Here is a 15,526-nt window from a genome sequence, read left to right as displayed (position 1 = left end):
AATATGAGGTAGCCACATTTAGCCTGTGCTGTTGATCCCTGATTATATTATTGAGTTGCCGTCTTAAGACAATTGCATATATATATATATATGTTATGGACTAAGTGATTAATATGGGCATTATGAATAATAACAAACAAAACTGGCACTAATAAATTTCAGGTTTTTTATCATAATTTATCAGATTGACCAGTCACTATAAATACTACTATCACCCGGATGGACAAAGTGATGATAATGCCTTGAGGAGTGATCATCTGACATACGCTAGCCAATCAGCACTCGCATTTGACTTGCACACGAGTATTGCTTTTAGTATTGAATTTTAAATTCGTACGACCAGTAGTTAATCTTGTGCAATATTTTTAATTTTACTTTTGCCTCTTAAAATAGTATTTTCTTCTTTGAAAAAGTAATGACCATGGAGCAACCATTAAGTGATATGAATAACTGTTTCAACTGATTAAATGAATTAATAGTAGCTAAAGGTCAAAACAGTCAAATTTTTACAAAATTGGCATATTTGACAAAGATACAAGAACTGAGAGAGTCAAAAATCAATGACATCAAAGTTACCAGAAGAACATCAGCATTTATATAAATGTATAGATGTGATGCTGCATCTATCATAGAAATAGAAAAATTAATTGTGCCTGTAAAAGAAGGTAATTTGATTAAATATTATGTTCACACTGAAGAAAATATTTCAGATATTACATGATGACCATATTACTATTGACCATGGTGACAGAAACCATATGGGGAAAGAATTAAGTACTGTACAAAATTTAAAAATATTACAAGGGATACTTGAACTTATATGAAATCTGTTAGAAAAAACAGAATGTTCCTAAGAAAAGCTTGATAGTTAAACCAAATTTAAGTAATTGAAATGAACTCAAGATGTCAGGTCGACCTTATAGATATGCGGTTGCAACCTGATGAGCAATATAAATTTATACTCGTGTACCAAGATTACCTGACTAAATTCGTTCGACTACAAGGTTAAAAATGAAAGGGACAGAAGATATAGCCTACGTTCTTTTGGACATTTTTACAATTTTCAGTGCACCAAGTGTTCTACAGAGAATTTCTCAATGTCATCAAAGAACTGTGTAATATGTGGCCCAAGTTAAAACTGGTGCATGGAAAGCCCAAGCACTCACAAAGTCAGGGTTCAACAGAAAGTTGTAATCAAGATACAGAAAATATGCTTAGTTCTTGATTGGAGACTAATAACACTAACAAATGATTGGAAGGTGGATTACGTTTTGTACAACTGATGAAAAATCAAGTTTAAAGTTGGACTAAAGGATTTTATATCTGACATATCATTGACCAACATTAATATAGAGGATGATTTATTGACTTTTTTTTAAAACTAAAACTAACAACGATGAATTTTTTATATAAATTATATCAAAAAGGACATTTCAGAAGTTTCCTTTTAACTTGATTTTTTGATTGAAGTATAAATTTGTTAATAATACTTCTCGTTAACATTAGTTTAATTAATACAATTAATAATACTTACTTTTAAAAGATCTCATGTTGTTTTTAAAATACAAAAACTCCACTTTTTCCATTAAGAATTATTTGAGTTTGTTTTTAAAAATCAAATTGCCCAAAGGGAATGTAGCTGTATTTATAATGGCTGGGCATTATAAATAATGCCCTATGAATCACTTGTTCTGTAGCATATATGTATGCTGTATATAAATTTTGAAAAATATTTTTTCTTTATTCTTCAGTCATTGTGAATTGTTTATTGTTTTAACTAATCTTTTTACAATTTGATGAACAGTTTAGTATTTTATTTCTTTATTTTTAGCAACAGAATATTCGAGGTTTCAGTATTTATACCGTATTTTACGGACTATAAGACGCACCTTAAATTTTTAAGCAATTTTTTTTTTTTTTTAAATACCTATAAGACGCTACAGACTATAAGACACGCCTGAATTTTGGAGGCAATTTTTCGAAGAAAAAAGTGCGTCTTATAGTCCATAAAATACGGTAATTTGTTAGCTAATTTCTACATAATGAAAAGTTTCATTTCTGCAGGACAAGAGAAAAAGAAGTTTGCAACAAATATAAATATTTATTTCATATTTTATTTTTTTTAGATTGATAGTTTCCATTTTGAATGGATTTCATTTTGATTTGTCAAAATCTAAAGAATTATCTTTAATTGATCAAAACAAAAACATCAGAATGAATACCGGTAAGGAAATGTTTTATTTATTTATTTTTTCATATAAAAATAATAATAATAATTAAAGAAAAATATATATTTATGAATGAAATAAGTTTATATAATGTAAAGTTTATACAAAGTTGTTTTAAAACTGGTATAAAAAAAGTCATTATTATATGAACTTTCTGTGAAATTGAAATTGTTGATGTGCTCTGAGAGAAAACTATTAATGATTGTAACAAAAGCATTATTGTCAGTATATAATGAAAGAAAATACTTTACTTTCATATTACTGCAATTAATGATAATAAATGATGAAATGTCATTAATTTAGTATAATATTCACAATTTTTTCTGAAGAATCTTTGTTATTATAGTTAATTGTTGTGTTTATTTTATGTATGATATAAAGAATATAGAATAAAATATTAGTCTAAAAGAAATGTATAAATCTTGTGTTGCTTTTAATATCAGATATGTGGTGCAATCAAAAAGAAACCAGGCTGTTTCCTTTGTTCAACAATAGAACCAAGTATCGATGCTTTAGACAAACGAGCATCAGTTTGTCAAGTGGATTGAGTTTCTCAGACTGGAACATTTGTTACGCATGATTTTGTAACATTGTTGGTGTGGTCCTGCAATTTGAGAAACAACTTGAAAATTGAGTAAATATTAAATTTTTCAGTACAGTTTGAAAATCTGCTGCAAAGACCCTTGAAATGCTTCATAAGTCCTACAGCCACTAAGCCATGGGTGAGACCACAATTTCCAGTTCTGGAGATTTGTAGCAAATGGCCATAACTGTATCTTAACTTAACATGGTTCCTTCATCATGACAAAGCTTCCACACATACAGCCTTCAAAATATGTGCATTTTTGGCAAAAAGCAATATGACTGTCTTCTTCACCCACTTTATTCACCAGATTTATCCTATTGTGACTTCTTTTTCTTCTCCAAAATGAAATTGAAGCTTAAGACAAGGCAGTTTGATATGGTCAAGGAGATTCAGCTCAAATCACAATAGGTGCTTTGGAATCTTCACAATGACAACTTCCAGGAGCTTTGAGGCTTGGCAGAAGTGGTGGGATTGCTGTATAAATACAGGGCAGGACTATTTTAAAAGGATTAGAACCAGATTTAAAATTTTTAAAAACTAAATTCTGTTTTTGTTTGATTGCACCTTATATATTTTTGTTTTCATACTGTTGGCAGCAACGTCAATATCTTTCCAAATGGTCTATTTTGACAAAATTATTGTTAATGTTTGAAATTTCCATCTGTCATGAACAGATTACCAAAATTAATCTGAAGGAGGAGTTTAAACAAAATATACAGAGTCTGAATAATATCTTATTTGGCTGGCTAACAGGTTTATTAATGAAAGAGATTCATTATTTATTCTTTACTTATTTAGTAATACAAGACAGAAGCCCATATGTATAGGAAAAACAATAACAAAGCAACACATTAAACAACCAGTAAGCACATATGAAAACTAACACTAATAACAACAATAGAGTCGCAGACACTGGAATAGGGTAATGATATACAAAATAATTAACTGAAATAGTATCAAATAATATTAAACATGGAAAAAATTCAGGTTAATAGTTAAAAAAAAAGGAAAAAAACACTATTACCAAAGCCATTTCAACTACAGACAGAACTTTTAAGGGAGAGAGTGTCATCCACTAGTTGTAACAGAAGTTCAGTAATTCAATTTAGTACATAATAAACTATAAGATTATACATAGAACAGTCATTAATTATTTTGACAAAATTTTTAGAGAGATCAGTATGCTTTCCAAAATAAAAATCACTAAATAAAGTAACTACATTCCTCCACTAAATGATATGAATTCATTAACACCAGCAAAGACAGAAGTTATATACTTCTTGAATAGAAGATAAACACACAAAAGAATTAAAAAAAACTTGTTTTTTTAAAACCAAATGAGGATTTTTCCAATTTGATGAATATATTAATAAACTAACATGAGAAGCAAAAGGAAAATTGAACTATACTTTTGGAAAAAGTACAGTGAAGTTTTCATTTTAAAATGTTTGTTTTTTTTTTTTTTTTCTATTTGTGATTGATTAGAAGGATATTTCTGAAATATCAAATTACGCTGTCAAAGCAGAATTCTTAAAATTTATATCTTGCTGAATTTAATAACAACAGAAATAAAACAAATTTACATTAATTTAATAAATGAAATCTTTAAAAAAACTATACAAAAGCATTTCTTTTGCACAACAAAAATGTGAAGCTTAATATGAAAATCTGTGTTATGAAAATGAAACTATTAATACATTTACATCAATATTTATCATAATTTCTAAATTACTGAGAGTTACTTTTGTGTTCCAAAATAGGGCCAATGTCCATTTTCTTAATATACTACATTACAGTTATCTTCATTGGTTGACTACAGTATTCTCAGTTCTATTAAGTTTAAATTTTCTTCCAATTTTTAAATAATCACTCATATACCAGAACACAGTTTTAAAGAGAAATACTATGCCAACAGAGATAAAATTTTATGAACCTAAAACAAATTGTTATATAGGTATAAGGGCTTAAAGATTACTATTTTAAAAAAATAATATGTTTAACTATAGAATTCATAAATAACTTTATGAATAAATAAGTATATTCAATTTCTTTAAACATTTCAAAAAAGATATAAAAATTATAACAATAGTTTTAATTTAATTCTAGCAATACTAAAAAACAATGACAATGATGATGAAGAAAATGTTGAAAATGATGCAATTAATTCTGAAGATACAGATGATAGAAATATAGAAGTTTTAGATGAAGAATTTGCAACTAAAGTCCATTTCATTTTGGCCAAGTCTCTTCTTCCGAAATTGCATTCTTGTTTGTCAGAAAATGTGAGTAATAACTCCAAATTTATTTTTAAAATTAATGTAAAAAGAGTTATTGGTTTGATAAGTAATTAATATTTTATTTAATGAACAAACTAATTTAAATTATCTGTTATAATTAGAGCCAAAAGTTTTCGCCAGGTTTTGGGCCTAAAATCGCCAATTTTTTGCCTTAAATTTGCTCCCACCCCCCCAAAAAAGCCAGTTATTTATTTCAAAAACGAGTTAAAACGAATTACACTTAGATATTTCAAATAATCCTTGCTTAAACTATGATGTCGATTGCTCAATATCGATGAATATAATGAGAACAAATGTTCATTGTCGACTGCAACTAAACGAGCGTATTTGCTGTTAATTTTATCACATATGAAAAGATGTAAATTTGATATGATCAGGATTGCTTGACAAAACTTTTTCCAATTTTTGAGAAAATATAGGATAATCAGAAACAATTTCTTTTGCATTTTTAATTAGTTCGGTTTGTTTAGTTACATTGAGTCCCTGTTCTTCCAATGAAATTATAATATTTGATAACTTGACGAGATTACGGAGGTCAAATAATTCTTTCTTGAGGTTAACTTTCTTCTCTTGCAATAGTTTCACTAAAACATTTCTAGCGTTTGAATGAGATTTTTGTTTATAGTTCAAAATGAAGAGCTCAACAGTGTCAAAATTATTGACATAGTACTTTGCAGCATTTAACTAAGACCCCCAGCGAGTGACAATTGGTTCTGGAGGAAGATTACTAACTCCAGTTGCATTCTTAAAATCATTTTGTCTTTCTCTTGACTTCACAAAAAACTTCTTCATTTCTGATATAAGTGAATTTGTTAATTTGTATTCATTCTGAATCCTAAATGCAATGTTATGTAAGGCTTGAGTGAGACATGTGACGTGATGTACATTTGGAAAAATTAATGAATTTTTCTTAATCACGTATTTTGCTCGATCTGTCACTATTAACTTCTGTTTTGAATATTTTAAATCACTTGGCCACAATTTTCTAGACATGTTGAGTATACATTCTTGTATTATAATGTTGTCAACTGTTGAGTGAAATGTCACATCAATTAACATTTATTTTGCTTTCTCGCCATTCAATTTTCCTACAAGCACATTGACCACTTTGCATTGCACTTTGTCACTGGTTACGTCAACAATGAAATAGACATCATGCCCATTAATTTTGTCCTTAATTTTTTCTGTTACCGAGTTGAAGATAGTTTTTGATGTACTCGCAGTGCTAAAAAGAATAAATAACGCAATGAGACTTCAAATAAGATCATATTTCAGCTAAATTATGAGCACAATTGCGAACAGCAGCATCAATTTCAATAAAATAAATGTTTCATTAAAAAAACTAATTACAATACAAAAATACCTGGAACACTTTTGATTGGCTTCTTCATATATTTCTTGAGAAACAATCTCAGTTTTTTGTTATTTAATTTTTCAAGCGGAATATCTGCACTGGTGAATGCTTCAACCATTTCTTTATCAAAATTGCTTTCATTTTCAAACAAGTGTTTGTGACTGTAGCATGTTATGTTTCTTGTGTTTTGCACTGTTGACATGTTCCGAAAGTTGTTTCTTAATTGTATCATGTTCATAGTTGACATGTATAGAGCACTTAACACAGAGAATTGTTTTTTTGGTACGGCAAAATATATTGCCACCTAACTCCTTAATCGTGGAATCAATTTTAAACTCAATTGACTGTTTTCTAGACATTTTTGCACGAAGCATGTGGGAAAGTGACGACTTTGCCACCTATTGCCAAATTCGCCAGTTAGGGTAAAAATTGCCAATTTTTACCCTAAAAAAAACTTAGTCATATTGAGACCAGATTTTTAAATTAGTACTAATTGAAAGATGCTCATTCTAGGCGAATATAGCTGAGAAATTCTTCGGCTCTACTTACAATATGTACAGAATAATGATTCTTATATTTCAGTTATGCATGGGATTTTTACTTAATAAATATTAAATTTATTAAGTGAAAACTTGTGTATTATTTATATTAGTTTAATTAAAGTATGTTATTTTGTGTTGAGTAACAGAAATGAATATTATTATAAACATTTTGACCAATTTATTGAACATTCATAAATTTAAAATTAGTTTGAATGTTCAGTCACTTTAAAAATGTGTTTTGAAAATATGAACATTTATAATTATCTTTGTAGATAATTAAAAATATTAATATTTAAATATAATTGCCTTACAGTCCTTTATTCTAATTTATCATTAATTGTCTACTCAGACACAGGTTATTATTAGGACCTTATACTGGTGTTTTTGGATATTGACGCAAAGACGAGATCCGAATAAAAAAAACAAAAAGAAATTTTGTTTCTTTTTATTCGGATCTCGTCTTTGCGTCAATATCCAAAAACACCAGTATAAGGTCCTAATAATAACCTGTGTCCGAGTTGATAATGATAAAAAAATATTAATTTTTAAATTAAACTTATTATTTTCTTTTTGTTTGTTGTATGTTTAATGCATATGTCTATATTGCATATGAATTTTTTACATTAAGATAATTCATTAAATATATTTGTAAACTTATTTTAAGTAAAACTTGAAGCAGTATTTTAAAATTTATATTATCTTTATGTATTCTAAATTATGTATCTGTCTTTGATTGTGGTAACAACTTGCCCAAAATTATCTTGGACTTTATAGTTGTATAAAAAATCATAAATTTCTAGAACCTTTGGGAAATTTTTTCATTCATGGAAATGTTTTGATAAATGATTCTTAATGAAATTTTCAGTTTTTAAAATCATCTAGATCAGTGGTTCTCAATCTATAGTCAGTGGACTGCTAGTAGTCCACAAATATATTCCAGATGTTTAGCAGACTGATCCAGTCAAAATACAATTCTATGCTTTTTACTAGATAAAAGACATGTAATGTGTGAAGATGTTCTTTTAAGTTATATTACCAAATAAACAAAATATTTTGGCACACAATCTATCATTATCTAAGGTGATATTTATAGGATAGGAATTGTAAATAGTCCATGTGATTTTGGTTTAAATGGTCTGTGAATCAATAACTATTGTTATTGATTTTCAGACCATTTAGTTTGTTTAAATATTTTACTCAAATAAATATTGACAAGATAAAATTAAAAAGTATTTTTAATATTTCTAAACTAAAATAGTTTTCCCACTTTTGGATTTTTATGTTATATTTGCTTATTTACTTTAAAAAAATTAGCTGGATAACATGGAAATTGAAGATATGGAAGACATTTCCTGTACAGTCAAGCATATCAATGCATTCCATACATTGTGTATCTTTTAGCTGTAATTTTTACTGTACAGTACATTTGATAATGCTTTAATACAGAATTTTCAGTAAAGGCAATCCAGTAAGATACCTGCAATTACCATGATGCATTATCCACAGAATAATTGTTTTATGAAAACATTTGCAATTGCACTTTTATACATTGTTTTTATTACAGACAGTATTGTTAAATAATAAGTACAAATTAATTACAAAAATAAAATTATTTCATACATTTTTGTTATATAAGAAAGCTTTGTGACATAGCTAATTGGACTTGGATGATTATGAATCTGTTGTATATAATTATTTGGACTTTTTCAAATTGCTGATTTATTATTTACTTCATATTACATATTTCATGCACAAGGATGTGATATATAATTGTTTGATCATTTGTACTTTTAAAATTATTTGCTTCTTTGAAAAATAAACTAGTAAAATCTAAACTCTCTACTTTATAGAACTGTTTTCTGTAAAACTTGATAACATCAAGTAATTTCAGGCCTTTAGATCAAATATTATCTTGAATTTTCAAATTCTTTTGATATTTATTGATGTGCATAATGTGTAATGAGATTTTCAAGCATGCTTCAAATTTATTCTCTATGTTAACTGAAATAGTACAATGTGATTTCAAACTTTCTAATGGCCTTAATCTCTACTGTTGAGTAATTATTTAAAGTTTAGTTAACCCTCTATAAAGTAATGAATTTAGGTTTTATTAGTTATTATTTAAAATTTCATATATGAATGAGTAAATTATTAATAATACTAATCAATGAATTTCTAATTTATAAGAATATTAATAAGGTACAAATAACAATTTTACAGTTTAAAAAAAATGAACATAAACTAGCCAGTCGAGCTACCAACGAAGATGAGATTGTAGTCCGGTTACCAATAGCTGTAGCAATGGTAAAATTATTACAAAATTTACCTGGCAACATGTTACGAGACAATATTTCTGGGTAATAATTGTCCTTAATAATTAAATTACTGTAGAATTTGTTAAAATTGAAATTTAGTTATTGTTTATCGCTCGGTTTCCTGAGGCATTTATATTTTAAATGTTATTTTTCAGAATTTTTTTGAAGTTGTGCTATCTTTTAAAATCTCGTGCAGACAGTATTCGTGAAAGTTCCAGAGAGACTTTAGTCAAAATTATGCAATCCTTGGGTCCATCGTACCTGTGGTATCTGATTCGAGAAATGAAAGCAATGCTAAAACTTGGATATCAGGTTAGATGCATTTGAAATATATTTAATTACATTTATGCTTAAATATTAATTCTAAATATTTCGTTTGAAGCGTCACGTGCTATCTTATACTATACATTCGGTGCTGAACAGTATGCAAAATACACTTCAGCATGGAAGTTTAGACAAATGTATAGATATGTTACTTCAGGTTGGTATGAAATTTTGATTGAAGTTTTATTTGAATCATTTCATAAATAATACGATAGTAACATTTTTGTGTTTGTTAGATATGCAATGAAGAATTATTTGGATACACTGCAGAAGAAAAAGAAGTGAATAAAATTGTTAGAAAATTGAAAGAAGCAGGAGCTGTCAAAAGTTATATGATATATCAGATTTTAGGAAACTATGTTTCTGATTCATTTTTAAAGAATTTAATTCATCCTTTGTCTGTAGTAAGTTTATTTGTTTTTATATTTTTAATAATTTAACATCAACAGTGAATTTTCTTGTTAAATATACAGTTACCATGACCTTTAATATAATTTTAACAGTCCTTTTAAATTATATTCTAAATAATGAATTTTAATTAAATTACAGTAGAGCATCGATTATCCGACTCAATTGGGGACGGTTGGATAACTGAGAAAACGGATAACTGAAAAGTATGAAAATATACATTATTAGTATAGTATATTAGTATATCCTATGTAATTAGTATAAATTTAACAAAAAAATATTAAAGTAGTTAAGACACGGTCAAATTTCGTAGCGCCACATCACTAGCGGACATTTGAATTTGCCGACTAGAACGCAATCGGTTAACCAATGTGACGGTTGATCGGGCGTCGGATAATCGATGCTCTACTGTACTAGAAACTGGTCATGTATAGTGAAGTTAAAAACTTTTTTTAATCTAGTCTGAAATGTTTTGGAATTTTTAAACACAACTGAAAACAGCAGATTCAGAAATTCATTTAGAAAAATAAATGCAATAAATTTTAAAATTGGAGACTTGGGTTTAAAAAATGGCATGATTAAAAAAATATATTTTTAAGTGTTCTTTGTTATCACTAATTTAGATTCCATAAATGTATAAACAAACTGATATGATACATTGAAAGAATTTTTCATTGCAAGCTTGCATAATATTTATGCAATGATTACATACCAATGTCATTAGGTTTGTTTATATTGCATTTTGTATAACAAAATTATCTATGATTGTAAATAAGCAAATATGTCATTAATAAGTATCATATTTTTGCCATATCATTTTTCTGTAAGTAGGCATGTAGTCTATTTGGTAATATGGTACTGAACAAAGGATTTAGAGATATACAAGAAAAACATAACAAAGAGGAATACAGTTGACTCCGCATAAGTCGACACCCAGATAACTCATCACTCGTCGGTTACGTAGTAAATTTTTTTTGTCCCGGCCGACTTACATAGGCATTAATGTTATTAACCTTTAAAAACTCGGTTTACTCGACAGCGTTTAATTCGTCACCACTGGATAAATCAACATACTTTTTCTGTTTCACACTTTTTAGAATTCTGATAAGTCGACTCCCCCCTGAAAAATGAGTTCATACCACACAGCCTATTGTATGGTGTTAACTCATTTTTTCAGAGGGGAGTCGACTTATCAGAATTTTAAAAAGTGTGAAACAGAAAAAGTATGTTGATTTATCCAGTGGTGACGAATTAAACGATGTCGAGTAAACCAAGTTTTTTAACATTAATAACATTATTGCCTATGTAAGTCGGCCGGGACCACAGAAAATTGACTAAATAACCTATATTTACGAGTTATTCGGGTGTCAACTTATGTGGGGTCAGCTGTAGTTTCAATAATAAAATAAAATTTCCAATTTGCTTAGTGTCAGCATACACAAAAACTATGACTTAATTGGTAATGGATTGTTATTTTCAATAACACTTCTGTATTTAATCTAATCAATTAACATACATAATTTATATATAAGAATATATATAAGAAAAAGAACAATTTAGATCCTCAAATGTTTTCAAAATTTAATAAATACATGTTTAGAATTTGAGCTGGTAACAGAATAATCATCCAAAGTAAATAAATAGATGATTAGTTTTCTTTCTAATTTTTGCTTAAAGTATGTAATGACACAGAAAGACAAAAAAACAGCCTCTTTTTTTAGGATGAGATCTTGACCAATCTAAAAAAAAATTAAACAATACAGACCAAAACAAGTTAGTCATCACATTATTGGATAAAGGAAGTATCCAGTATTAAGAGACTGAATCATGTAAGTGGTCATAAGAATTATATTGATGAGATTAAATTGACTATATTGAACGAGGTTTCAACAAAGAATCTAGCTAATAAAGTGATATGTATTAAGAAAAATAAAACTTTACACACACTATTGTATTTTATTTAATATTATATTATATTAACCTAATAGTAGTGCCAAGATTATTTGATTTTGTAGAAACCCATAAAACAAACTGGTTTATCAGACTTGTTGTCAAGAAGAGTGTAATTCAATTATTGTAATGAAAGAAAAGATGTAGATATATTCTGTGTTTTTATGAATGTATCTATGTAGTCATCATGATAATCATTTCTTTGGCATCTTTGAAATAGCTGGAGTTAACAAAATTTAAATTAAAAATGGTATTAGATTCTAAATACTTGTTTCCATTTGTAATGAATGGCATTTGTTAATATCTGTTTATTAATGATTATTGTATTTTTGTTCATTTACATTTTTTGAAATTAAAAAAGGAAAATAAAAGTTGGAATGAAGTGATATTGAATTTAAAAACTTATAAAACTTTCTGTGTTCTGTGATGCAAGTATGAGAACATATGGAGCTGTGGTGTGAATGGAGAAACTCATAACATTGTATCCATTTAAGAAAATAAGTCTATTATGATATGAATTAATAAAATAAACTATAGAACCACAACTGGCTAAGAAGAAGCTTGAATAATCTTTTCAGCATATTTTTGGACAGATTCTGATTATGTTATTGAATTAGGGAAGATACTCAACAGTATAAACCATTCATTGCCAGTCATGTGACAGAAATATTCTCTTTTGAATACAGATTAATTTGAATAGGCAAAATTGTAATTGTTTTTTGAAGTTATAATTATATAGGTCATGCTTCAAAAAAAAAAATTTAAAGCATGAAACATTAAGATTGAAAATTTTGCAGTACACACTTTAACCATGATTTATTTATAATGTGTGCCTAACTCAGTTGCATTAAGTCAGATCAAAGTTCTTGCATGTAGTACCTAGTGCTCATTGTGTGTGGGACAAAGTCATGTCATTTTGATGCATTCTTATCTGTAACAGTCTTGAGAACCAAAGCTACTAAATAAATACTCTTTACAACATAATATTAAGTTTATTGTTGAATTCTTTTGAGTTAGATCTTATAGTCATATTTGTTAATTTAGATTTTGATGTTCGAAACAAAAAATTCCTTAATACAACTGTACAATAAAAGAACATAAAACACTTACATATAATATACATATTGTCAGATATTGAAATATTTTAAGCCATCTGAAAAAATACTAATAATCCTGGTAGGTAAATGGAGAGGATGTTGTCATTAGCCTATACTGTTCAGCATACTGCATATGTACAGTACATACAGTACCTTGGACTAGGAAAAGGTTGGCATTAATCATTAACTGGTTTTCCCTTAGAAACAGTTAAGTATATACACTTAAAGACTAGTGGTTTTGACAGGATGTTTAAAACTGGTGATACTAATCAATAGTTGATTCTAATGAGAGTCTATTGTTTTTCAAATGCATAAAAGTTGAAGTTTTTAAAACAAATCTGTCAAAAAAATTATGGTTTTACAGTAAAATAGAAAAAATCTTGAATAATATAATTTTCTTTGTTGATTAGTAAATTTTAAATTTTTATGCAGTTCTTATTTATTTTACGAATTTGAATTATATTGTAATTTCAGCACATTCAATATACAAAGATATTACAGTAGTAATGTCCATGCTCTCTGATGTGATGAATCTACCTAATGGAATTTAGGCCTAGTGGTCAAAAATAAAAACAGTATTACTTGTGCCTAACGGAAAATAGGTGCAAAAAATGGATAAAACACAAGAACAAAGCAATCTCCATCAATTGCTTTGTTCTTGGATTGTCTCTCCATACCTGGCCAGTGCAAGGATCGTGTCTCCCGTGACCTATAGGTACGAGGATAGCCTCTTTTGTGGCATCAAGTGCAAAGTTCACCTGTCCGCATCTGTCGGGTACCTGTACAAGGATTGCCTCTTCTGTACCTATCAGGTGCTTCTTTCCTTCTGGCTTCACTTCAATTCTATCGCAATACAACAAAGTCACACAATGTCCTAGTATATTTCATAGTTACAGCACTTCATTATATTAAGATTTAATGCTTTGTAAAGTCATCAGTTGAAGATAGTGCACGTTTTGTGCGCTCTATCCAATTGATACATATTATTAGAAAAAAAATTCATGTTTTATGTTTTTGTATACAGATTTTGTTGGAAACACATAATCACAAAGTGTTATTGAAAATTCAAGCATGCTTACGACATATAACTTTGGGCTTGGCAGAAAATAATTCTATAAATGTTCATACACTCCTAGTTTTCATTTATGGAATAATTAAAGAGAAAACTACTACTATTGACAAGTAAGTATCTTTCAGTCTAAGAGATAAGAAATTATGAATATACTGTGTAATCAAATATTCAATTTTTAGGAAAAAAGCAGATGATTTACATGATTTCCCAAAAACTTGTGATTCATATATTATTCCTAAAGAACCTCCAAGAAGCATAATTAAATCGAATCTAAGCAGTCTGACAAACAGTCATGTATTAGTGGAATTTGGTCTACAGGTATGAAAAAAGATTTGAATAAACTTTCTTTTCAATAAATTAAAATTATTTTTAAGAATATGCAATAATCTTAAAATTCTACAGTAGTAATTTTATAAAAATAAAATAGGTAAAGTATACACCACAAATATTAACTCAATAAAACGAACAAAAATTTATGAGTATACTGCTTTAGGGTTTTTTCAGTTCCAAGTACTCAGACTGGATACTCTATAGCAGTGATTCTCAAACTTTCTCGATCCACCGCCCCCTTTGTTTCATAAAGTTATACCAAACGCCCCCTAACCCATTTTCTCTTGTGTGAGAAAAGATTGGAAATATTCTTAGGAATACCTTTCTATGAATCTCACACTTTGTCCCCTTACCATACATTGTTCTCAACATCTGGAAACCATTAAACGCAGTGTTTCCTCTTATCAGTTTAACAGAGGAAAGGGAACGGCTGTCAGTGACCCCAACTTTTGCCTTTGGTCACCGTTCAGTACCCTGTCTCCAGCACCCCCTAGATTTACTCACCGCCCACAAGGGGGCGTTATCGCTCACTTTGAGAAACGCTGCTCTATAGTATCACAAGGTTGAGTCCGAAGATTTTATATTTTAACAGCATTAAATAGAAATCATCAGTACTAATGATATAAGGAAACCAATCATAATTAGTAAAGTCAGTCTGCATTTTGTTGACATAATGTGTAACATTACTATTTAATAAAAATTGCCAGGACAAATACGACATTTACAGAAAAATGTATTTCTCTTGACTATACATACATAGATGAGTCTAGTCCATTTTTTGTCCCTTCACACGCTGTACGAGGCAATAACGATTCCACCGATAATTTATTAAATGTAATTATTAATTTTAATTGCGATGTGTTACCACTAGAGGTTTTTTGTAACTGTTTTACATTTTTGCGGCGAATGGTAGCCTACAATGAATGGTCGACTTTGCTGGTGGAATTGTTATTGCCTCATACAGCGTGTGAAGGGACAAAAAATGGACTAGACTCATCTATGTATGTATAGTCAAAAGAAATA

General features: G+C 28.5%; 1 protein-coding gene across 1 annotated transcript in view; it reads left to right on the top strand.

Annotated features, from left to right (window-relative positions):
* LOC136980413 (small subunit processome component 20 homolog) overlaps positions 1–15,526 on the top strand; it is a 132,045-nt gene that overhangs the window by 100,541 nt on the left and 15,978 nt on the right. Inside the window, exons 39-46 of the mRNA XM_067276519.1 lie at positions 2,127–2,224; positions 4,921–5,096; positions 9,228–9,364; positions 9,478–9,634; positions 9,705–9,803; positions 9,883–10,050; positions 14,126–14,283; positions 14,353–14,491. Of these exons, the coding sequence (XP_067132620.1) occupies positions 2,127–2,224; positions 4,921–5,096; positions 9,228–9,364; positions 9,478–9,634; positions 9,705–9,803; positions 9,883–10,050; positions 14,126–14,283; positions 14,353–14,491 (1,132 nt within the window). The remainder of the gene's footprint in view (positions 1–2,126; positions 2,225–4,920; positions 5,097–9,227; positions 9,365–9,477; positions 9,635–9,704; positions 9,804–9,882; positions 10,051–14,125; positions 14,284–14,352; positions 14,492–15,526) is intronic.

This window comes from Centruroides vittatus, unplaced genomic scaffold, assembly GCF_030686945.1.
Source record: "Centruroides vittatus isolate TY-2023 unplaced genomic scaffold, ASM3068694v2 contig_7, whole genome shotgun sequence".
Taxonomy (NCBI): domain Eukaryota; kingdom Metazoa; phylum Arthropoda; class Arachnida; order Scorpiones; family Buthidae; genus Centruroides; species Centruroides vittatus.
This window is presented reverse-complemented; position numbering and strand designations above follow the sequence as displayed.